Raw genomic sequence first — 26,241 nt, 5'->3', positions numbered from 1 at the left:
ATATATGAATTAAAACTCAAGAAGTTTTAATAACTTGACATAAACACTGATTTCAATGCCTGGCTATTAAAGGCCAGAAATATTTGCTGAATGCTCAACGACTAGAGGATTCATCAGCAAAGACACAAGTTCTCCCCTGCAAAAGTTAATTTCTTTCTCATAGCTCATGAGCTCCTCCTTTTACATTCTGACTCTAAATTCTCTGTCCTTGTCATAAAATGTGACATCTTTTTTTAATCTGTCAAATAATAACAATGAAAAGCCTGAGAAAACTTAACCTGAAATCTGCATGCTTTTATCAAATTGATTAATGCCTTCATCTACAATGAAATTATCTTTCCTTCTAATCAGATTATAAGTCACAATAAATTCAATTTCAAGCCTTCTTTATATGAGTATGTATATACAAATCGTTAATATTCTACGCATTAGTTAAGAGGCTTCGTTATATTCAGATCAAATTAAATTTTCTTTAACACCAAATTTTTATAGGATTTTTAGCTAAGTTATTAGTAGAGTTATCTGTAAGCATCAGCTGGTATCTTGATATTTGGTTATTTATATGAATATACCAGGCATTTCTGTGAATTCTCACTATCTATCTGAACTCCATTTCACAGCTCACAGGCTGTTTCTGGAGTTAACTCAATGCTAATTTTAGGCCATCTGCAGGTGATAATTGCTGTACCAGAAAAATTTTTGTTCCTCTTAACACACTTCTAAAAAAAGGTTACCATAACTTGCAAGTTCAGTGGTTAAGAATATTAGACAAGTAGTAGTAAACATGATTTCCAGACCCATTTTCTTCCCCATTGGGACTGTTTCCAAAAGTGTATAGCGAACAATTTTAATTCTTTCCTAAGAAGTAGACAAAAGTTTCTACAATTGTGCTTCTACAACAGTGAGAGTGTGAAATCCTTGTCCTTGCAGGGAAAGTGTTTCCTCTTTATATACATATATATTTTCAGTGACAGTATCATTAATCCTCACCACAAGAAAATCCTAGATGCCTAGAATCTAAAGGGGATAGTTTAATATATATGTTATATCACACTTAAGGTATTGTTATCACTTTATATGCAAGCTAGCCAAAAAGTATACAAATATATGAGGAAAAATGAATGTCTTGATGACAGCTAACTTTAGAATTTGATTCAATGTCAAGAGTAAAATATTTACTAGTATTTACTGGTATAGCAATGTATATTCTGGCTGGGAAATAAATAAGAGGCTTATTTAGCTTATACAAAATCAAAATCAATACTATTAGATTAAGATTATTTAGATGATTAGATTATTCAGCAAAAATGCATTGGCTGGCCTAGAAAATCCTTGAAAATGTTATATTAAAATGTAACCATCTGCAGTTACGACTAAAAGTGACTTAATTTCTTCTTAGTGTTTGTATATATTTCTCATACTTTTGGCAACAATCTTGCATTGTTTTTACAATTAGAAAAGCCTCCACAATCTTATTTCTAAAAGAAACCTAATATGAATAAAACTTTTTCTGTTTTACTCCTGTAGCGTCAGTAATCAACAGTTTATAGAAGGAACTTTATTTTATACCCAGGAGCCAATGTAGATTTTCCCACTCATTAATTTAGTATGAAAAATGATACAATATAAGCAAATTATTCTCATATCATGTAATCTTTGGCATTTGGTCATTTTTTAGAGAGAACAGTACAAAGAAAACATGATTGCATAATGTTCAAAAAGACAATCAAAAGCTCAAATTAAAAGATTACATTAAAATTCAAGATGCTTTAATCACCTGTATTATCATAATACACATGTAGAGAATAAAGTATAACAACTCACCCTAGAATCCAGGCAAAGCCCCTGGAATCCAGGATATTCATACCCAGAATTAGGATACCACAAATAGCCACTTTGTCCACATCTGCCCTCCCTCTACCCCAAAGAAACCTGCTTACCATAAATAGGATCTGAATCCAAGTAACTAAAAACGTACCCACACAATTTGGAAGTAAACAATTTCTTAGATGCAAATACCTTAAACAAGTTTTCAACTGTAATCATTAACAATAATTTTTCAAAATCACAGTGTAACAGTGAAAATAATTATAGAAAGTGACAACAGTGTTACACAATGCCTGGTTTGGAGAAATTAGATGGTAACTCCATTGAAAATCATGCTACAATGACACAGCACACAGTTCCTTTGGCAAACTGTGTAATTTGAGCACCGCGGTAAAAAAGAACACAACTTAATTAGAAATTCTTAGAATCTCACCTGTATAGCTAACAGAATATTTATTGCACAGTGGGTGGAAAGCTTAATTAGACAAAGTTTCTAAGAGTGCTTTGAGATCTCCAAGTATTATTTGATTTCCCTTTTTATTAATGTTAAGTTTTTGTGAAAGTTAAGAGCCCTGCCTTGCCATTTTCCCAGCTCCATATTACTTAACCTTAAATTCAATCCTATATCATTCAAAATAAAATTTTTCCTTTTGTAATAAATTTGGTTTGATCTACATTAATTTATCAAAAGAAAAAGAACTTTTCAGAACAAAGAGCTCCATGCCAATTAATAATGATTCCAAAGCCATAATTCATAAACTCTAAACAAAATTTTAAAAAAGAATGCATATACCAGCCGGGCACAGTGGCTCATGCCTGTAATCCCAGCTCTTTGGGAGGTCGAGGCGGGCAGATCACGAGGTCAGGAGATCGAGACCATCCTGGCTAACACGGTGAAACCCCGTCTCTACTAAAAATACAAAAAAATTAGCCGGGCGTGGTGGTGGGCGCCTGTAGTCCCAGCTACTCGGGAGGCTGAGGCAGGAGAATGGCGTGAACCCGGGAGGCGGAGCTTGCAGTGAGCGGAGATCACGCCACTGCACTCCAGCCTTGGCGACAGAGTGAGACTCCGTCTCAAAAAAAAGAAAAAAAAGAAAAAAAAAGACTGCATATACAATCATACACAGTTTTTATAAGTTTCACATACTATAGTATGCTAAGAGTTTCCAATACCTAAATTTTTCCAAAATAAGCTGACTTCTCAAAAGTGACAGGTTTGGGGAGGAGAAAATAATTTCTAAAGTTCTCAGAGATTTTTCATTTTCACTCGTATATAAGGCATTTATCCTATAACCTAGCTTCATTTGGAGGTGAAAAGAACATCAGTACCAATCTATAACTACTCTCTCATTTTTGGAAGAAGAAAACAATGCAGAGTGGTTATCATGCCGTTTGGCAAAACCATCATTTTGTAGTTATGCCTGAAGCAGGCCATTACTATGACACTCTAAGGACTAAAGGTATCCAATAATTTGGAATTTTTTAGGAGCATAACGATAACTAATTTCAAAATGAATTAAAAGACTAGCTATTAACTTGGAATGCCTTCATCTAGAAAAGCCATGGATGGGGATCAGTGGTGAGGGTTTTACTCTCCTTCCCATAATTTATCATATTCCTAATATGTTGTTAAATTCTTGAAGCAGGGTGCCGGGATGCATTCTTAACATAATTCCTAAATTAAATACAATTAGACTGCTGAACGGAGACTGTTCTCATGGATTTTCAAATTAATAGAGGGCTCCCCCTACTGGCATTGTGTCACACGCCAGAGGCAAATCCAGGTGAGAAAAACAAATGTTTCCGTGCTTTTCACCCATCTGTCCATTCATCTAAACTTTTATCATCTACTCCATGGGCAGGGCATCGCATAAGGCACTTCTGGCTAAGTGACATACAATGAATACACTGTGGTATAAAAAGGAAAAAATAAATTTTCAAAAAGCATGCAAAGGGCCTCATACTCTGATTTCAGAGAATCATGGGGTGGAAGATGCCATAGTCTAAATGTTTGTGTCCCCCCACTCCAAATTTTTTTTTTTTTGAGACAGGGTCTCACTCTGCCAGCCAGGCTGGAGTCCAGTGGCACGATCTTGGCCCACTGCAACCTCTGCCTCCTGGGTTCAAGCAATCCTCCTGCCTCAGCCTCCTGAGCAGCTGGGACCACAGATGTGAGCCACCATGCCTGGCTAATTTTTGTATTTTTGATAGAGATGGGGTCTCGCCATGTTGGCCAGGCTGGTCTCAAACTCCTGGGTTCAAGTGATCCTCCTGCCTCAGCCTCCTGAGTAGCCGGGATTACAGGCGCGTGCCACCATGCCCAGCTAATTTTTGTATTTTTGGTAGAGATGGGGTTTCACTATGTTGGCCAGGCTGGTCTTGAACTCCTGGGCTCAAGTGATCCACCCATCTCAGCCTCCCAAAATGCTGGGATTACAGGCGTGAGCCGCTGCGCCCAACCTCCACCCCTCCAAAACTTGTATGTTCAAACCTAATCCCCAATATGGTGACATTAAGAGGAGGGTGGGGCCTTTGAGAAATGATTACATCATGAGGGTTCCACCCTCACACGTGGTATTGGTGCCCTTATAAAAGAGGCCTGAGGGAGCTTGTTTGCCTCTTCTGCCACATGAGGACATGGCAAGAAGGCTCCATCTATGAAGAATGGGGTCCTCACTCGACACCAAATCTGGTGGGGCACTGATCTTAGACTTCCCAGCCTCCAGAACTCTGAGAAATAAGTTTATGCTCTTTATAAACTACCCAATCTAAGGTATTTTGTTAGAGCAGCCCAGAGGGACTAAGACAGAAGAGATTAATTTAGTCGATGTCATTCTAGTCCTTCAATTTCTCCAAGCAGTTATTCTGTTTGAGTAGATTGAACACTTGGAGTCAACTGGAACAGAAGAACCCAAACTCAAGTGCCTGAAAGGTCAGAGAGGTAATGTAAATGAGTGAGAGAAGTCAAACAATAGGGACTGGTGGGGACTGTGGCAATCTAGAGAGCTGCAGGCCTAACTTACTGCATATATTCGGAAGCTACTCAGCTCTAGTCACTTGCTGCCATGTAGTAATTCAGGTCTGTGTTACCCAATTTTCAGATTTTTCCCAAGAGAAGTTAGAAATCTCGGTGTAAAATTTCCTAATTTTGAAAACTGAGCCAATCAAAATGTGTTCGTCAGCCACCTCTGGCCCACAGACCCAACAGTTTACAACCTCTGACCCAGGATACTCACCTTCCGCCTCTTCCACTTCTGGCAGATTCAAAGATTAGGACATTCTCACAATTTACTTCAGTATAAATAGCGATTGATTCAAGTTCAACCTTCTAGGGCCACATACAATCAGTGTGACCCTTATTCCCAAAGAACTTGAACTAAAATTTCAGTTCAGTTTTTTCAGTTCAGAATTTTGTTTTAAAAAAATCATTCATTTATTATTATTTCTTAGAATAAAAAAAAATGTGTTGTGCACCTTACGTATGCGAGGCCCAGGTAGGATTCAGCAGGAAAGGAAAAGGACATGATACCAACCCTCATGGTGCTTACAATCTGTAGAGAGGCTCTAAACTGAAAGAGAGACTCAATCTAAGAAAAACTCTAGTCCAGACATGGTGACTCACACTGGTAATCCCAGCACTTCGGGAAGCTGAGGCAGGAGGATCGCTTGAGGCCAGGAATTCCAGTCCAGCCTGAGCAACATAGCAACACTCCATCTCTATAAAAAATTTAAAAATTAGCTAGGCATGGTGGTGCATGACTGTAGTCCTAACTACTCAGGAGGCTAAGGCAGGAGGATCGCTTGAGCCCAGTAGTTCGACGTTACAGTGAGCTATGATAGTGTCACTGCACTCCATCCTGGGTGACAGAGTGACACCCTGTCTCAAAAAAAGAAAAACACACACAAAAGAAAGAAAGAAAGAAAGAGTCTAAAAATGAAATGCTCAGTGAAGGGAAGACATGCAGTGGGCGCATGACACTCTGGAGGGTTCAGAAAGGTGCCCTACCCACACCCACCCCTAATAAGAAATGGTTTCAAGCCCCCACCTTGGTTGAATGTCTGATGAAGGAAGAACTAAATTAGAAGCCCCTGCTTTAAGTCTTATACTGACCCCCCCAAAAAAAGTAAAAAATTAAATTAATATAAAAATATTAAATTTCAAATTGACTTAAAAAGAGTAAAAAGAAATTAATATATAATCCCCTCCTTGAGATGCTCTTCCACACTGTTGGTGGGACTGTAAACTAGTTCAACCATTGTGGAAGTCAGTGTGGCGATTTCCCAGAGATCTAGAACTAGAAATACCATTTGACCCAGCCGTCTCATTACTGGGTATGTACCCAAAGGAGTATAAATCATGCTGCTATAAAGACACATGCACACGTATGTTTATTGTGGCACTATTCACAATAGCAAAGACTTGGAACCAACCCAAATGTCCAACAATGATAGACTGGATTAAGAAAATGTGGCACATATACGCCATGGAATACTATGCAGCCATAAAAAAGATGAGTTCATGTCCTTTGTAGGGACATGGATGAAGGTGGAAACCATCATTCTCAGCAAACTATCGCAAGGCCAAAAAACCAAACACCGCATGTTCTCACTCACAGGTGGGAATTGAACAATGAGAACACTTGGACACAGGAAGGGGAACATCACACCCCAGGGCCTGTTGTGGGGTGGGGAAAGTGGGGAGGGATAGCATTAGGAGATATACCTAATGTAAATGACGAGTTAATGGGTGCAGCACACCAACATGGCACATGTATACATATGTAACAAACCTGCAAGTTGTGCACATGTACCCTAAAACTTTAAGTATAATAAAAAAAATATTAAATCTCAAATTGACTTAAAAAAAGTAAAAAGAAATTACTATATAACCCCCTGCTTGAGATGCTCTTCCCCATTCCCAAATAAAGCAAACAACAAAACAGAACAGTATTTTGCAATATGTGGAGGCTGTTAATATATTTCACTTTGGGCCACACACCCATCCATTTCCTTCTCTGCTCTAAGAAAAAGGTAATAAAGAAGGTCAGAACATCCTGTCTACTTGTCAGAATGGTGGCCTGGACATTTCCTAAGAGATTCAGCTGTAGGCAGGGCCATTGTCTAGCTTCCACCTCATTCACTAAGCGCAGCAGCAGTTTTAGGATTCAGTATCACCTGAAGGAATGGTTTTCCCACCTTTCCATAGGCACCACAGGCAGTTCAGGTAATACTGTTTGGGCAGTGCTTATCTGGAAAGGAGTGAAGAGTCTAGGGTCTCTTGAAGTCTGAAAATTGCGAATAAAAAAGAATAATCTGGCCCAGAAAAGCAAGGCAACCCCAAATTTGGTAGCTGTTAAAACAGGTGCTCTCAAATCAGAAACAAACGGCACAGCAATATTTGTTTTAGAATCTGTCTTTGGACTGATGTGAACCTCAGTGTACACCCTGTTTGAAATGAAACCTACATTTGTCTGCCTCTGGAGACGCGGCACTTCTCCCATTCTCCATGATTTCTCTAATAGCAATCAATAGCAGTTCAATAATTTCATTTGCAAACTCTCTCAGTATTCTGGGATGGAAATCCCTCCAGGTATAAAACTAGAACTATTTTTAGAAAAGTGTGGTTCAATGTCTTGAGGTTCAATTGTCTCTAAACTCCACTGTTTCTGGGATAAAGGTCATTGTTCTTGATGAGAAATAAGATGTATCTTAGATTTTAGTCACAGAGCATCTGCAATCAGAAGAAAGCTCTGTCTGGTAGGACTTCTCTTACAGTTTGAGACTGATCTACCTGCCATATTGGTTACCTACATATAGAGTTTCTATATCACTTAACTGTATGCAGGCAGGGAACAGGAGCAAGACTAAATTTATTCCTGAAGGATTTAAGAGTAAAACTGGAAAAGCAGGCAACAAGGCTTTGAAACATCCCTTGTAAAGGGAGAGCCCATTGAAGTGAGCCACTGAGAGGGAAGAAAGGAATAAACTCAAAATGCTGGATAAGATTAAAAAGTAAAACCATCGGATAAAACTGGAGAACTAAGTGGCCTGGAAGAACTGCTTATGATTAAACATCATGGGTCTATAGCCAAAACTTTCTGATTAATATTTCTTCCCCAATATTTTTCTGGCCACATCACTACCATTTTATCTGGTGGTGACCTACAATTTCTTTGGTCTCAGGATATTTCACTTCTGTCATTCCTCTATTGAAACATGGAACTTATGTGATTTTTACAATCATCTGACCTACTGATCCAGAACATAAATAGGTGGATCTGAAGGAATGTAAAGCCAGGTCATTCAATGTTCATGGCACAGTACAGGCCTTACAATAAGATGCTGGGGTCCTTCTCAGCAAACATCTCCAAAGTAGGGGGCACAAGCCCAAAGTCACAAGGCCAAGCTGATTTCACCAATCTCTCCTGGAACACTTCTCAGCCAGTTATTCCCTGTCATGTAGTTTAGTGAGGAGATAAAACTTGGCCCAACATTGATGGTGAGAAGAGGTTGTTCTCTTCCTTATACAGGCCTTTTCTGAGAAATTCATTGTGGCATTAGGCTGCAGACATCCATGCCCCAGTTCCCCTGATGTCCAGCCACAATAAAACCTTTGGAGATTCTGTAGCTGCACCAATTTTCATCTTCTTTTAAGTTACCCCAGGGCTCCAAACAGCCATTGCTACTGAAAATGTGGCCCTGGCCCTGGCAACGTAACACAGTCAACTAAAGAACAATAGGTGCAATTCATCCAAATATATTATAGGGCAAATCACAGCAGCACCAAAGAGTCCTAAACCTCGGAGCGTCACACAAATTTCGTCAAGGTGAATGCCTTTCTCTCAGTATAAGTAAGAAAAACACATGCATCATAAAATACCTATTACCATGTCACTCTGCCAATAGAACTGCCTTTCTAAAACATAGGTCAGATCACACCTTACATCTACTTGAAGGCTTTCTGTAGCTCTCTAGCCTGTTGAGCACAGCAATCAAGGTCTTGCCCAGTCATGCCCTAACTTCCTCTTCTTACCTGCTGGTTAGCCACTGCACATCACTCACCTCCCACTGCTCCAGTCAAGCCATTTTCTATCTGAATGGTCACTAGTCAACTGTGATCAGAAGCAATGTTAACTACATTGCTTCTGCATGTAGTACAACAAAAACTAATTGGCTAAGCCTCCAGATGGTATTAATTCCATGATCCATTGATTCCATATGTTGAGAGTTTTGACTTGTTTTTCTATTAGAAGTACACATCACAAAGGTACAGGAAAATTCAGATTCATATTAAAGATAAATGAAGGGATGCTTATTTGGCTCCATGAAGACGTGCTTTAAATAGCAAACTCCCTTAGTGCTTTTTAAATGGGATTAGGTTTGCAAAATAAAGCTTATGTATAAAAATTGTAAGTAGATATCCAGTTCTGCCAATGACACTTACCATCAATATGGCATGCAAGTGTTTAATAAATTAGCATTTGTCTCCACTAACTCATTTCATGGGAACAAGTATATATGCCAATGTCAATGAAGAATGAAGAAGAGGAAGGATGAAGAGGTGGGAGAAGCATTTTATAATTTGTCAAGATATTAAAAATGATATCTCATTTTTATTTCATCATTATATTTAAAACACTGAAAGTTACTTCATGGTGCTCTTCGATTTGTGCTGTTTTATCCATACTTTCCCCTATTTGGTCTTTAAGCAGAGACTCACCGTAATGACCACTGAATATGCTGATCTGTGCTCAGATCCTGCATGAAGGATAAAGTCTGTGACCATGAAGCACAGCAGGATGACTGATTCTCACAGATTAAGGCCAGGACCTTGGCTTTCTATCATTAGTTTTCTGCAGACTGCGAGCCAAGGGATGGCATGTTCATGGAGACAGAAGAGGCCAGGGTTTTACACCATAAGAGTATACAAACATGTAAGTGTAGACAAGCAGGAGGTTATAAGAGAAAATACTAATGGATCTAAAGTAAATGGCTTACACAGTTTATCTGACAGAGGAGTTAAAATTATCAGAAGACTAATCTGAAATTAGTATTAACAATTCTAGAAAATAAAATTAAAACAAACATATTTTATCATTAACTCAGCACAAGATATTATGAAACACATGTACATTGTTTTTAACACTTATTATTTTCAAGCACTTGGCCAAATGTACCAGAAAAGGTATATCAAAATAATAGTACACGTTGGTCATTTCAAAAGGCAAAAATTATAAAATATATACGTTGTAGACTAAAAGTGATATTTTTGATCAAAAACCTTTGCTTGCTAAAAAATAAAGTCATAGTTCCACATATTATTAAAATCTGTATCAGCTCTGAGTTCAAGAACAACAATAACATTTTGAGAGCCCTTATAATGATCTTGGGACTATTAGATACATTCCTATTAGCCATGTTTTAAATGCATCAATTTTGTGCATGAGAGTCTTGCTCCAGACTCACTCACAGGTCCACTTATAATTAGTTTACCTCACTTAAACTGAATCTTATATGAGAAAAAAACTTGGCTAATAACAACAAAGTTAAACATTGAGTTAAACATGCTTTGAATTTCCTTAAACTAGTATATATGAGTTACTGAAAATGGATTTGGCTTTCTATGAGTATGTTCAAATTTCAAGTATCTGACACTGCCCATGAGAATTCTGCCTCAGGCAATTATTTTTCACTGCTCTGGTATGTATAATCAAAGTACAGTACATTTTTGTAGTTACTAATACAATATAAGAAAAAATGGTGTTGAGATGCTCATACTTGCTAAGTATTCCTTCTTTTGGCAGGTATTGGCTTGTTGTCTTTTGTTGGCACATACATGTGACATGACTATAACACATGCTTAGCAACTAGCAACCAGACTAGTTATTATGAGTGACTATTAAAAATCACACCCATTGCTTTATACTTCCATATTCCCCATACAATGCTTTATCACAACATTTAAGTTCCTCAACTGAAAAGCATCATGGGGAAGACAAAATGGAAACAATTTATCAGTGACAAATAGCGTGTGGATGAAATCTTTGTAAAAATAAGTCTCCAGCCTAAGTTTTTGTAGTCCCAGTAGCTACCACAGTGCTTGCATATAGAAGGCATTTAATAAACAAAAAGCATTTAATAAACTAAAAGACACTGCTGAAAGGAATCATAGATGACATAAACAAATGGAAATATATCCCATGATCATGGATGGGTAGAATCAATATTGTGAAAATGACCATACTGCTAAAAGCAATCTACAAATTCAATGCAATTCCCATCAAAATACCACTGCCATTCTTCACAGAACTAGAAAAAACAATCCTAAAATTCATATGGAACCAAAAGAAAGTCCACATAGCCAAAAAAAAGACTAAGCAAAAAGGACAAATCTGGAGGCATCACAGTACCTGATTTCAAACTACACTATAACGCCATAGTCACCAAACAGCATGGGACTGGTATAAAAATAGGCACGTAGACCAACTGAACCCAGAAATAAAGCCAAACACAGCCCACTGATCTTCAATAAAACAAACAAAAACATAAGTGGAGAAAGGACACCCTATTCAACAAATGGTGCTGGGATAATTGGCAAGCCACATGTAGCAGAATGAAACTGGATCCCCATCTATCACCTTATACAAAAATCAACTCAAGATGGATCAAGGACTTAAATTTAGGACCTGAAACTATAAAAATTCTAAAAGATATCATTGGAAAAACCCTTCTAGACATTGGCTTAGGCAAGGATTTCATGACCAAGAACCCAAAAGCGAATGCAATAAAAACAAAGACAAATAGCTAGGACTCATTCATTAAACTTCTGCACGGCTAAAGGAACATCAGCAGAGTAAACAGACAACCCACAGAGTGGGAGAGAATCTTCACAATCTATGCATCTGACAAAGGACTAATATCCAGAATCTACAATGAACTCAAACAAATTAGCAAGAAAAAAACAAATAATCCCGTGAAAAAGTGGACTAAGGACATGAATAGACAATTCTCAAAAGACAATATGCAAATGGCCAACAAACATATGAAAAAATGCTCAGCATCACTAATGATCAGGGAAATGCAAACCAAAACCACGAGATATATATATATGATGGAATACTACTCAGTCATAAAAAGGAATTAATTAATGGCATTTGTAGCAACCTGGATGAGACTGGAGACTATTATTCTAAGTGACGTAACTCAGGAATGGAAAACCAACATCCTGTGTTCTCACTCATAAGTGGGAACTAAGCTACGAGGATGCAAAGGCATAAGAATGATACAATGGACTTCGGGGACTCGGGAAAAGGGTGGAAGGGGGTAAGGGATAAAAGACTACAAATTGTGTGCAGAGTATACTGCTTGAGTGATGGGTGCACCAAAATCTCACAAATCACAACTAAAGAACTTACTCATGTAACCAAACACCACCTGTTCCCCAATAACCTATGGAAATAAAAAATTAAATAATTAAATAAAATAAAAATAAATGAAAAGTCAAATAATACAGGCACCTGCTTGGTCTTCAGTTCTTTGTATTTTCTGAAGAAATAAGTTAATAGACCACTTGTATCTGGAATACATGTATCTGCATCTAAACAAGAGTAGACTCAGGTGAACAAGCTGATTATGTCAGTGTTTTTAAATAGAAGGAACCAAAAAAGGATGACATCTTTATAACAAGGATGCTTACCTTACAAACAGAAAGAATATTAATATTTATCATTTTCTTGATCACCTGCAAAAAAAATTGAGAATTTTATATACACTTGATCATGAAAGTGACCCTATTAGATATCTACTTAGGTAATCTAGAGAAGCATTGAACAGCATTGAACATTTCCCCAGATATTGCAGATATTTTGGAAAAATGATAAGAGTTGGGGTAGAGAGGCAGATTTCATTTTACTCTCAGTGTTATATTTTCCTAACTAAGGTGATAATTGATGCTAACATGCAGAATCCAAAGTGTATGTGCAAGTAAAATCTGGAAGTAAAAAGACACATTAAATCTAAAATAAATAGAATACTTTGCAATTTCCTTTCTGCTAGTATGGAGCATAGAAATTACTGAACCTAGGATTTTCAATAATTTTTAAAATTTTACATAGTCCTTCAATGATATGCTTTTCTCGTTTTCAGTAAAGGATTATGCATGCATCAAGGATGTCACTTTCATTTTGGTAGAGCTGGTTTACCTGAATCAACCATGTTGCTGTATATTAACATACTTACAATTTTTAAGTTGATGTTTAGAATCATAAAACTTACAACAGAGCTATTTTGATATAACACAAACAAAAATAAGAGTAATAACAAAACTAGAGCTATTATTGAATCTGGCACTGTATAAGTGAGGTTATAAATATTTTCTCATTCTATCTTTCTAATACCCCTATGAAGCTGCCCATTTTATGAGCAAGGAAACTGAGACTAAGTATGGCTAGGCCCGTACCCAGGGAACTCAGGTAGTAAACAGAAGAGCCAGCGTGTGAACCACAGGCAGCTGGACTCCAGTGTCATAGTGTGAATCATTATACCAATACCTGCATGCATTATTTTTGTTACCATAATACACAAAGAAAGACTTACATTGTCCAAGTCAGGAACATCCAAAAAGTATTCAGGATACTCATACGACATTCCCACGTTGTTCACTGAAATAGAACAAGATCATTAGCTGAGTAACATATGCATATTTTAAAGATTTGTTAAAATAATGACATTAAAGATATCAAGACTAATATGATATATATAATTATATAAAATACTGTTTATGGCTAGTGTAACCTTTTCCACACCTTTCTGTCCAAAATCTATCCTTAAAAGTCCAACTTAAATGTCTCTTCCTTCATTAAACCTTCCTGTACCTACCATCCAGCAACTGACAGAACTTATACTTGCCTCTCACTTTCCATAGCCCTTTGGGATATGTATATTCTGCCTCTATCATACTGTTATTTGGAGATATTACTTAACTCTTCTCTAGACCTTAAATTTTCATAGTGCAGTAGAAAGAGTGGAGAGTACCGTGGTCCAGGATACTGGAAACTTGAGTTCTAGTTATAACAGTTTTCAGAAAACATGTGATTTGGGATAAGTCATGTACAGTATGCATCGCATTTTGTTCCGCTCCAGAATGAGAGCTCATTTAATAACTCAAAAAATATGTGCCATACACTTTTGAGTAAGACATGTGCTAGGAACTTTAAAAAGTGGGGAAAAAATGTTGGTATCACGGAGCATACAATCTAGTAGGAAAAGAAAGAAACAAACAATTATTTCATGACAGAACAGAGTGCCATGGGAGCCTTTCCTGCAGAGCCTGACTTCAACTGGAAAGTGAGGGAAGGCTTCTTTCTGGTGGCCAAGGGAGTGGGTCAGACTAAATGTCTCCAATAAACCATCTATCAAAAGTTGAGGTCATGTCTTAATTTTCCTTATACCACACCCCCTTACCTTCCCAATCACCTAACTTAAAGTTGGGGCTACAAGACAATTGACAAGATATGAATAAACCTATATATATTTAGATATAAGATTTTAATACTCAAATATCCTGTGGTTTTCCCCAGCCCTGGAAAGACAAAGACAATCCCAGAACAAAGAACATTTGCAGGAATCAATCAATGAATAAAATATCTTAGAATTTATTTTAACTAAATAAATAACTCATGAGATAGATGATCTATCTATCTGCCTATCTACACTTAATCATCACAACAACCCTATTAGGTAGTTCCTATTATTATTTTCCTCTTACATATTAGGAAACTGAAGTTCACAGCAGTTAAAAAAATTGCCCGGTGATAGAGCAAAGTATGCCAGGATTCAAACTCATGAAATTTGACTTCAGAGACTAGGCTTTTAACCACTATGTTAAAACCTTCATACACCTTTATCCAGTATTCAACTCAGAAAAAAAAAATCATAATAACTGAATAATAAACAAACATCTCATAACAATGTTTAATAAAATTATGAAGTATTTAAAAAATAGAAGTTTCAGTTGCAAGAAGATGATGACATTATGATCAGTCTGCTACAGCTTATAAGGAATTATGCCAGATAAACCTGATATTAGTAATAATAACTTTTCAATAGTCTAACAAAATTAATAGTTCAAAGGAACTCAGTAAGGGTTTTATATTTAATTATAAGCCAATCACTTGAGGCTGTAAGTCGCAAGATTTTACAACAATACCACTGAAACCTGTCAGAAGAAATGTAAGCAAAAGACAATGACAAAGCAAACTTTATTTAATTAGGATTCATACTCATCTGAATAGGGATAGTATCTAAACATAATTAATAACAGCAGGTCCAAATCCATTTTTATTTTATTCAATAGGTTCTCCACCCACCAGGCATCCCAAGAGTCAATTCTATAAAAGATCTGTAAACAATTAGGCCAAAACTAGTTGAAGGTAAGGCTTTATGTTCACTTGACTTTGCTTTAACCACCTACAGAATTACAAAGGATGAATAATTTAGAATATGACTAAAAGAAACAGCAAAACCCAAAATATCGTTAAAATATTGCACATAAACAAAATATTCTTTATATCAGTTTAAGATAACAGAATCTTCCAGGAAAGGCTTTGCCAAGTTGTAATATTCATCAGAATTAAAAAAAATTTCATGAAGTACAGTGAACTATCTCCCTTCACTCTTCATATCAAGAAAACTTTCTTCAGATTTCCCTCTAGCCTATGGGAATATTAATGCTATATTTCAAAATGCAAAGGAAAATTGAACAGTGTAATTATAAATCTTTTAAAATCCAGATTTCATTTTTTAAAAAAAAAATCTAGGAACTTTGCAAGCAGCACAGTTGACTTTGTAATCTTTACATGCACTATAAGTACAAAGTTAAGCAAAGGAAGTCCCTGAATAACTAAGCAAGCAGAGAAGTGTTATTCTGGTTATGACTGTATTAACAATAGAGAGTTGCCAGGCGTGGTGGCTCACGCCTGTAATCCCAGCACTTTGGGAGACTGAGGCGGGCGGATCACGAGGTCAGGAGATCTAGACCATCCTGGCTAACACGGTGAAACACCATCTCTACTAAAAATACAAAAAATTAGCCAGGCACGATGGCACGTGCCTGTAGTCCCAGCTACTCGGGAGGCTGAGGCAGGAGAATTGCTTGAACCCAGGAGGCGAAGGTTGCAGTGAGCTGAGATCACGCCACTGCACTCCAGCATGGGTGACAGAGGGAGACTCTGTCTCAAACAAAAACAAAAACAAACAATAGAGAGTCTTCAGCTGTGTCTCTGATAATTGAGCAAAGGAAAGCTATCAAAGCTATTTATTCACACAATGAAAATGTGAACATCTATTTAACATAGTTCTATAAGAAAACATATTCAACCAAAAAGCATCTGCACAGCAAAGGAAATAATCAACAGAGTGAAGAGACTACCTGTTGAATGGAAGAATATATTTGCAAACTATCCATCTGACAAGAGACTAATATCTAGAATATACAAAGAACTCAAACAACTGAATAGTTTAAAAAACAAGAAAACTTATTAAAAAGTGGGCTGAGGATACGGATAGATATTTCTCAAAAGAAGACATACAAATGGCCAGCAGATAAATGAAAAAATGCTCATCACCAATCATCACAGAAATCTGAATCAAAATGACAATGAGATATCATCTTACCCCAGTTAGAGTAGCTGTTATTAAAAAGCCAAAAAATAACAGATGCTGGCAAGGATGCAGAGAAAGCAGAATTCTTATCCACTGTTGGTGGGAATGTAAATTAGTATAGCCACTGTGGAAAACAGTATGGAGGTTTCTCAAAATATTAAAAATAGAACTATCACATGATCCAACAATCCCACTACTAGTATTTATCCAAAGGAAAATAAATCAGTATGTCAAATAGATACCTGCACCCCCGTGTTTATTGCAGCATCATTCACAATAGCAAAGATAAGGAATTGACTTAAGTGTCCATCAACAAATAAATAGATAAAGAAAAATTTAGTATATATACACAATAAAATACTATTTGGCCATGAAAAGAATAAAATCCTGTAATTTATAGCAACATGGATGGAACTGGAGGTCACTGTGTTAAGTGAGATAAGCCAGGCACAGAAAGACCAAATATTGCATGTTCTCATTCATATGTAGGAGCTAAAAAAGTTGGTCTCACGGAGGTAGAGAGTAGAATAATAGATACCAGAAGGTGGGGCAGGTGTGTGTGGGTGGGTGAGGGATGAAGAGAGGATGGTTAGTGGGTACATATAGTTAGATAGAAGGAATAAGTTCTAATGTTCAATAGCAGAGTAGGGTGACTATAGTTAACAACAATGTATTGTATATTTCAAAATGGCTAGAAGAGAGGTCTTTTAATGTTCCCAACACATAGAAATGATACTCAAAGTGACAGATACTTCAGCCACCCTGACATGATCATTACACATCCTATGCATGTAATAAAATATCACATGTATCCTATAAATATGTAGAAATATTATGTATCTGTTAAAAAAAGAGAGAAAACCTGTTCAACACTGAGAACTTTAGTCCAAAAAAGTAAATAGTATCATGGAGAAGGGCTATGTTTTCATAAATAAAAGTACACACAATAAAACAATGTTAAAGCTGGAATAAGGCTGTTAAGAGCACTGAGTCCAATTTTATGAGGTGAAGTACACACCAAGGTCACAATGGCGATTTGTCCTATTCTAGGGATTAGGACTCCTACATTCCCTCCTGTACTATTAGTTCCACCTTTTGCTTGTGGAATGAATGATACCCATAATCTCCCCACCATAAGTAATCACTTCAGAATGCTCTTATTTAGGAGTATAGAGAAAAAACTGTTGCTCTCAAATAGTTATTTCCATAAAATGCAGAATAGTGCGAATCTTTTGGAAAAGCAAACCCACAGCAATTTTATTTTGAGACGTCAGGTGGCAGCAATAACCTAACAGCAGGCAGAAAGCTTTCAGGGAATTGCAAAAGGAAGAGAAAGAACAGGCTTTGAGTAGGAGTGAAGGATGGAAATACTCCCATTATAATTTAATCTCATTAAGAATGGGTGCACGCAATGCCATCTTTACATATTACAGGATTCATTATAGGATTCGCCAAACCAAACAATGGCACATGTTGCTCCAACATTATTCAGATAGTTGAAGATCCCTTCTAAATGGTCGCATCTTAAATTAGCATTAAACATGTTTATTAGTGAGTTTTCTTGAATTCTTGAAGTGAGGCACTAGAGACAGATTTAAACATTTTTTTCAGTAAAAAACCTTTTTATTGTGTAACAACACATGATGTCTCTCAGGAAACAACAGATATCTATGTCATCATGGAATTCCCACCACCATCCCAGTCACTGTAGGGTGCTGGACAGTAACAAAATCTTTCCCATTGGTTTCTGACTAGAGGTCTAAGACTGGGAAGCGCTCAATAAAAGAGATGAGGCAGGCAGAGAACAGAGGTGAAAACAGACCAAGAATAATGCCAAAGGAAGTGGAAAGAAAAGGTGGTGGAGGGCAGAGGAGCCATCCTCTTAAGAGTTGATCCTTGCAGAGAAGAACTGACATAGGCCATGCTTAGCTACGCTCTCCTCGGCCCCCAACCAGAACCTCAGAAAATACTAATATCATTATGTGTTGCATTTTAAAGACACAGAAAATCCACGGAATAATTCTGAATTTTATATATATATATATATATATATAATTTCTAAATTATACTGCTTTAAAATCATTTCCAAATTTTATGTTCTTAAAAAAAAGAATATTTACAAGATTTCTGTTTCTTCTAAGTTCGTTTGCTGCTGATCTCACTGAACTTAGAATCCTCTCTCAAAGCCAGCTGCTATAGAGATATAATGATGTCATCAGAAAATTAGATTTTTGGTATCTGGGTTAGGCGTGAGAGAGGAGCAAACAACAATAAATTACTAGAAATTAAAAATCCATTTGAACAAACAATTCTAACAGATACGGGTAACCCCCTACAGATCACCTTCAACCTGTTTCTTTTTCCAGATTAATCAGAGATATAGGAAATTAAGGTGGTTTAAAAATATGTTGCCTAATGGCCGGGCTTCCCGACATACATCAAATAATGCAAAGTAACCCCTCCTGTTTCCTTCTCATTGTATCAAAGGAGAAAAAGTTTATATTTCACTAACATTTGTGGTTATAAATGCTAATCCAGTTCCAGCACTTAGAGTTAATAAAAAGACATCTTATTTATTTATTTACTTATTTTGAGACAGAATTTCGCTCTTGTTGCCCAGGCTGGAGTGCAATGGCTCGATCTCAGCTCACTGCAATCCATCTCCTGGGTTCAAGCGATTCTCCTGCCTCAGCCTACTGAGTAGCTGGGATTACAGGCATGCGCCACCACGACCGGCTAATTTTTTGTAGTTTTAATAGAGACGGGGTTTCTCCATGTTGGTCAGGCTGGTCTTGAACTCCTGACCTCAGGTGATCCGCCTGCCTTGGCCTCCCAAAGTGCTGGGATTACAGGTGTGAGCCATCACGCCTGGCCAATAAAAAGAGATTTTAAAAAATGCTGCTACCTCACTATATTTCAAAATAAACTGAATTTTTAAAATGTATACTTTAGTAACAGTGTATATACCAAAAGTGGGGGAAACTTCCTGTCTTAAATTTTTGAGCTAAAAGAGTACAGACCCCAGAGTCCTAACAGAACCAGGTTTCAGTCCCAGCTCCACTACTACCAGCTCCTAACAAGAAACTAGTGATTGCCTCATTGTCCTTTGACATAAAATGGGGATAGTAATTTAAGAATTAAATGAGATCATATACATAAAATCTTTAACCCAATGCCTGGGACGTAGTAATATGTTAATAAATGGAAGAGGAAGAGTTGTTATTGTTGTATGGTCATTTATTCAACAAAAATTTATCAAACTCCTGTTTTGTGCCCAAGCCCAAAGTACCCTACTTTTATTACGTATGACCAGAATCAAAGTGGAGAGATCCTTCTGAGAGAGTGGACTCTGGACATCCATTAACCAGAGCTGCTGCTATTTATACTGATTAAATTTCTCCTAATTGCTCCTCTACCCTCTTTATTTCATTCAATTAGATCCACTCTTACAGCCTATAGAGAGAGTTTGGAAAGTGATGCAAAGTAAATTCCATCTTTGCCTTATTTAACATATTGCTTTAGCTAGCACATGTTCATACTCTGACAGATGATATTTGGAACACCATGTAAAACATTTTGCAAACTTTACAGTTTTCATACATTTGTGAGTAGCAATTTCCAAATAAAAGAGAGTTTACAAGACTTTAAATTTGCAGTGCTTTAATCAGAAATTGAAAAATTAAGACTGAATCAGAAGCAACACAATAGAACATTTCACTTCCACTGTTTAATTATAAATTGCTACGTGATCTTCATTACAAAACTAGGTAAGATTTGCTATACATAAAATTGGAAGAGGGAATGAAGAAAGATGACATGAGGTTGGTAGTTAAATGTTAGCTGGTGGGAAGAACATTCACCAATTTCATGACTTACAGTTCTATTTACATTTCTGAAATAACAGAGCTAATTACCCAGTTTTAAGTAAAAGGTTCTGCTTTAATTAATACCATTAGTGAGTGGTTTTCAAGTAAACAGAAATAAATATGAATTCTAGAAGTCCTATGCTCACTTTACAAATCCAATCTCAGCCAACATACCTAATGGAACTACAAGGCACTATACTTAGTCTGATAATGTTCCTGATGAGTCTCCTAGCACATTAAAAAAAAAAAAAACCCATGCACCTATTCTGTTTGCCATGATTGTCTACACCAGGCTTCTTCAACATTTAACACAAAGAAGGTTCCCTTCTAGCAAGGAAGGGCATGTGTGCCCAGCGACCCAACTACTTGAATTCCTACGTGGCTTTCTCACCACCCTCTTAAGCTTAACATATCCCAAAGTGAAATCATCATTTTTCTCAACAGACTTTGCTCCTGATCCAGGGTTTCTTGTCTTGGGGAAATGGTACCCTGTTGCTCATGTCAGAACCTAGAAGTTGCTAACTGCTAGTCATCTAATTCTGGATGATGTCTAACTCTGTAACTGTTTCTTGTCTGTAAAATGGGCATAGAAATATCAATATCTACCTTATAGGGTTGTAGAGGATTAAATGAAATTCATTAGCATGGTGGCTGGCACGAAAGAGTGCTCAATGCATGTTGGCAATAATGACTTAAAAAACACAAAACCATTCTTCTTCTTCTTTACTCAAGACCTCCGATGAGGACCCTCATCAGAAATTGGTCCTATTTTTATTTCCTAAACACCTCTCTTTGTCAGTTCACTTCTGCTATCCTCCTAATGTAAACATTCATCATCTTATGTCTCACTTCTGAAATAGTCTTACTGGCCTCCTCCTATCAATTATTGTCTTCTTCTATGTGGGAGTCAGAAAGATCTCTCTAAAATTCTAATATGTTGTCAAGTCACACTTACAATTCTAAAATGGTTTCCCATTGTACTTCCAATGAAGTCTAAACTTATTGTCTTGGTTTTCTCAGACTTTCATGATCTGGGTCTGCTTAATCTCCAGAATCATCTTTTGCTACTGTCCCCTTTGAAACCCTTGCTCCAGATTCACAGGGCTTTTGTCAGTTCTACTGACACACTAAGAACATTCACTTCAGGCCTTTTGTACATGCCGTTTCCTCCACCTGGAAACCCTTCCCATGTCTATTCTCCCAGTATTATTCAGCCTTCAGGTTTCCACTTAAATGACTTTCTCAGGGATACTATCTGTGACACCCTTAGCTTTCCCAGTAACATTCTCCTTCAGTACATGCAACACGTTCCCACTACTTGTTCGATGGCTATCTTCCAGAAAAGCAGAAACAGTGTCTGTTTTGTCTACTGTTATAGCTCTGGAATTTTACTTGTTTAATGAATTAGTATACGGTTGATTGAATGAATCAATCAAAAAAAAGGAAAGAAAAGGTACTGTACAGTTAACATTTTGTCTGATCTTTGTTAATAGGATGGAGGTTCTAAACCACTGGAATTTCCTGATAACAGTGATAACAGCGTCTTTCTTATTCATGGCAGGCCCTTGGATCACATCTGTGTTTTTATTTTTAAAACTGATACATATTAAATGTACAAGTTTTCAGGGTACACGTGATAATTTGGTACATTCATATAATCAAATCAGGGTAACTGGGATACTTATAACCTTAAATCTTTATCTTTTCTTTCGCTAGGAACATTTGAATTATTCTCTTCTAGCTATTTTGAAATATACAATTGATTATAGTCATCCAAATGATCTAACCCAGCTCTTATTTCTTCCATCTAATTATACATTTGTACCCATTAATAAACCTCTCTTTATTCCCATCCCACCATTCCTAGCCTTTGGTAACCACCAATCTACTCTCTATCTTCATGAGATCTACTTTTTAAGCTCACACATGAGTGAGAACATGTGATATTTGCCTTTCTGGGCTTGGTTTATTTCAGTTAACATAATAACCTCCAGTTCCATCCATATTGCTGCAAATGACAAGATTTCCAGGTTTTTTTTTAATGGCTGAATAATATTCTATTGTGTACCTATACTATATTTTCTTTATCCATTCATCTGCTGATAGACTGTTAGGCTGATTCCATATTTTGGCTACTGTGAATAGTGCTGCGATAAACATAGAGTGCAGGTATCTCTTCAATATATTGAGTTTCTTCGTTTTTGATATATACTCAGTAGTGGAATCAAGATGACCCAGGATGGGGGTTGGACACCAGAAAGACCAACTCTGTGACTAGAGGGCTGGGGCTTTAAGCCAGCCCAACCTAAACAAAAGAGAGGAGGATTGGAGATCAAGTTAAACCACATGGCCAATGATTCCATCAATCATGCCTACTTGGGTAATGAAACCCCCAATAAAAACTCTGGAAACTGAAGCCTGGTAGAGCTTCCTTGTGGATGAACACAAGGATGCGCCTGGAAGGTAAGGTGTCCTGACTCCACCAGGACAGGGCTTAGAACCTCTGTGTTGGGGATCCCCCGCAGACCTTGCCCTATGGTGTCTCTTCATTTGACTAATCCTGACTTTTATCCATCATAATAAAACTACAAGATCATGAGTATAGTGCTTTTCTGAGTTCCATGAATCGCTCTAGCTAATTATTGAACCCGAGGGTGTCATACGAACCCATGAATTTGTAGCCAGTTAGTCAAAAGTGTAGATGGTCTGAAGATCTCCAAACTTGCAACTAGCATGTGAACTGAGGGCAGTTTTGTTGGGGGCTGTGTTCCTGAACCTGTGGAGTCTGCAGTAACTCTGGGTGGTTAGCAACAAAACGTGATTGCAGTATTACAAAAGGGAAGCTTTGGAAGTGTTTTATACCCTTAGAAAGCACAAAAGTTATATCCTGCCCTTTCCCCAAACAATCATCCCATGATCCTCTTATAACCCTTTCCTATATACCTAGAATAATAGCCTCTGCTCTTTCTTAAGCCTGATCCTCATATACTGGGCTACAGAGAAAAAGCGGGGGTAGGGGATAATAATTCTAACTACATTAAGTTTACCTTTGGTGCTCTCTCAACATAATTTTATTTTGTCCTTCTGCGTGTCTCCATCTCTGCACCCCACTGATTATCAACCTACCACATAGTTTCCTTTTTTAAGACTATTGTTCTCCATTTTAAAATGACTTTTCCATGTCTTTCACTAACTAAAATAGCCAACTGACCCAGCAAGAAGTAGACAAGGAATAAACTGAATATACTAGTTCCAATAAGAATTAAATAACAGGTGCCATTAGCCCTTTAGAGGTATTTACACTTCAAAGGAGAGCAACTTAAAACTATTTATAACATTGAGAACAGCAAGAAGAGAATCTGTAGCATTATGTATTTCTAAAGCCTCTGAAGAAATAAGACTCTTTTATTTGTGACTTCCTTAATCAACAGGGACCAGGAAGCTGCATAAACTCCTAGTATGCTCCATTTTCCTTCCTTCCAAGCAATCCTAGAAAAGTTTTCCTCAGCACTGTTCCTGTAGTGCCTTGGTTCTCTCTCCTAGGCCTACATCTATTGCTCTTCCTTTGCTTCTCTGGGGACTGAATTATAAGGAAGCCATCTCTGGATCCCAAACCAATTAACTAGGAGTTTGCCATTTGGAAGCTAACTAGTCCTTTCCCCAAGTAGCTAATAATACTCTTGGGTCTTTTGTTAAGAAACTTTGAAAATGTAAGTATACACAGAGAGAGAGTTACTCTGATCTTAACTCTGATGGGTATCTTTGCTCAAACTATCTTTTAGTTTTGTAAATAAAATATTTATATTCAACTATTCTCTATCCTAGAACCTTCTGGGAAACACTAGGTTTTTGGGAGAAAAATGCAACACAATTGCTTCCCCAAATCCATAAGGTTTAATGAGGAAAGTGGTGGCACAGGCAAGGATAACAAAGAGTTTGCATTCAGCTGAAAAAGGAAGGACACCAATTAAAAAATAATTCACCAAGAACATTAGTGGAGCAAGTGTTCACTTATAAAGGGCACAGGAAGAAAAGAGAATAATAAGTTCTATTCCAGCTTTGGCAATCAGTGATTCTTTGCAATCAACTGACCTCTATTATCTACACATTTTGTTGTTGTTAAAATGAGGCTTCTTAAAATTATTAGCAATGCGTATGGAAAGAATCAAAAAAGTCGATGGATGACTAAAGTCCTGAATGCACTAAGCCAGTAGGGCAACACAGGTCACCTTGTACCAGCTGAGGATGCTACAACTTGTATACGCCATCAACACTATGGACAGAGAAGGCCTTGAGAGCATCTGGCACGGGGAAATTCTTGTCTAGAATGCAATAAAAGCTTAAATAAAGCTATGGTTGATTTTTTAAATGAATCACAAACTAAGTATATTTTTTCCAAAAGGACCTTTCTTTCTCCTTCTATAATACAGAATCTCACAAAGTTAAAAAAGTCATAGTAGTAGAATTTGAAAAAAGTATTGTCTGTGGCATACTTAAAAGCCAAGCCTACTCTTTTGGCCTTGGTAAATTACGCCTCCCTGAGATGTATTGTGCAAAGTCCTCCAAACCAATCTGGAGCACACATGAGAGTCTCTCCTAAGGAATCAAGTAAGCATTACAGTAATCACACTTTGTTAACCAATTGTTTGCTTATTCAAAGCAGTAAGGATGTCATTTTCTCTAAATAGCCAAAGTTTTATAAGCTTTCTGAAATCTGTATTTCTTGGCATTTGCCTGAAAGAAGACAGTAGATGCTTAGTTTTTTTTTACGTAATGGAGTTAAGAATCCAACTTCTCAACCTTAAGCATTTATAGTCTCATCAAGTTATGGTGACCTTTCAGGATAAATTTTCACAATTCATGGCTGTTTCCTTTCCACTTATCTTACTGAAAACTTAATGTTTCTTTCATGACTAAGGGCTTTAGCATTTTCCTTTGTAATTCTGAAAATATTAATTTTCTTTATTAAGCACTGACTGTTTGGTGCTTAACACTTCAAACAAATGGGGTGTACCCTGGTGATTTATTTTTCTTATTATCCTTACTAGTTTCATTAAAACTTGGTAGAAAAAAATTCCTTCCTATGACTTAATATGGATTCCTAGGTCTTACTAGAAATCAGTCTATACATAGAATATTTTAGAGAATGTTATAAAAGTGAGAATTGCATAAGCAGAGGAAAGAGACTAAATTATTTTGCCCTTACTAGACAGAGGTGAGAGTATGTGGGATCTGGATGGGGATGCGGGAGAGAAGAAAGTTGATGGAGCTATAAATTCAGGTAATCATAAAAGAAAGAAAACATATACACATCAGACCTCCCCACAACAAGTTCTAGAGGGTTATACCCATACTAGTGAAGGAACCATAAGAATGGAGTTGAAATATGACCTAGTAATAAAATTTAACTCACAGAAGTATTTTAATAGTTCCATCAAAAATCTTGAGAAATTAAAATTACAATCCAAGTGTAAAATATGTGCTAATAAATGTCAATAATAATTACATAAATCTTATGATTAAGGAGATATTTGTGGTAGAGTAGGAAGAAAACTAAACTTACAGCTCAGCTAATGAGATAATGTATGCAAAAGTTCAGCTATACACTTTAAAGGATTATGTAAACATTAGCTATAATGATTTTTATTATTGATTTGCAACCAACTAGAAATCAAAATCAAAGTTGTGTGACTATCTGAACTGTTTAAGGACAGCATAATTTTAAAGCAGGGTTTATCAACCTCAGCACTACTGACATTTTGGACGGATCATTCTTTGCTGTGGAAGGCTGTCCTATACACATTATAGAATGTTTAGTAGCATCCTTGAGCTTTGCCCACTAGGGGACAGTAGAACTACCCTCCCCTAGCTAAGAAGGACAATCAGA

The 26,241-nt window shown here is 36.9% G+C and overlaps 1 protein-coding gene across 1 annotated transcript in view; it reads right to left on the bottom strand.

The window, feature by feature from the left end:
- The window catches only part of HSD17B12 (hydroxysteroid 17-beta dehydrogenase 12), a 175,924-nt gene that overhangs the window by 27,328 nt on the left and 122,355 nt on the right, over positions 1–26,241 (bottom strand). The window contains exons 5-6 of the mRNA XM_003808211.5: positions 13,423–13,487; positions 12,524–12,568 (exon numbers count right to left, since the gene is read on the bottom strand). Coding sequence (XP_003808259.1) covers positions 12,524–12,568; positions 13,423–13,487 — 110 coding nt within the window. The remainder of the gene's footprint in view (positions 1–12,523; positions 12,569–13,422; positions 13,488–26,241) is intronic.

Source organism: Pan paniscus, chromosome 9 (assembly GCF_029289425.2).
Source record: "Pan paniscus chromosome 9, NHGRI_mPanPan1-v2.0_pri, whole genome shotgun sequence".
NCBI lineage: Eukaryota > Metazoa > Chordata > Mammalia > Primates > Hominidae > Pan > Pan paniscus.
The sequence above is the reverse complement of the archived record's forward strand: the minus strand, read 5'-3'. Positions and strand labels throughout refer to the sequence as shown.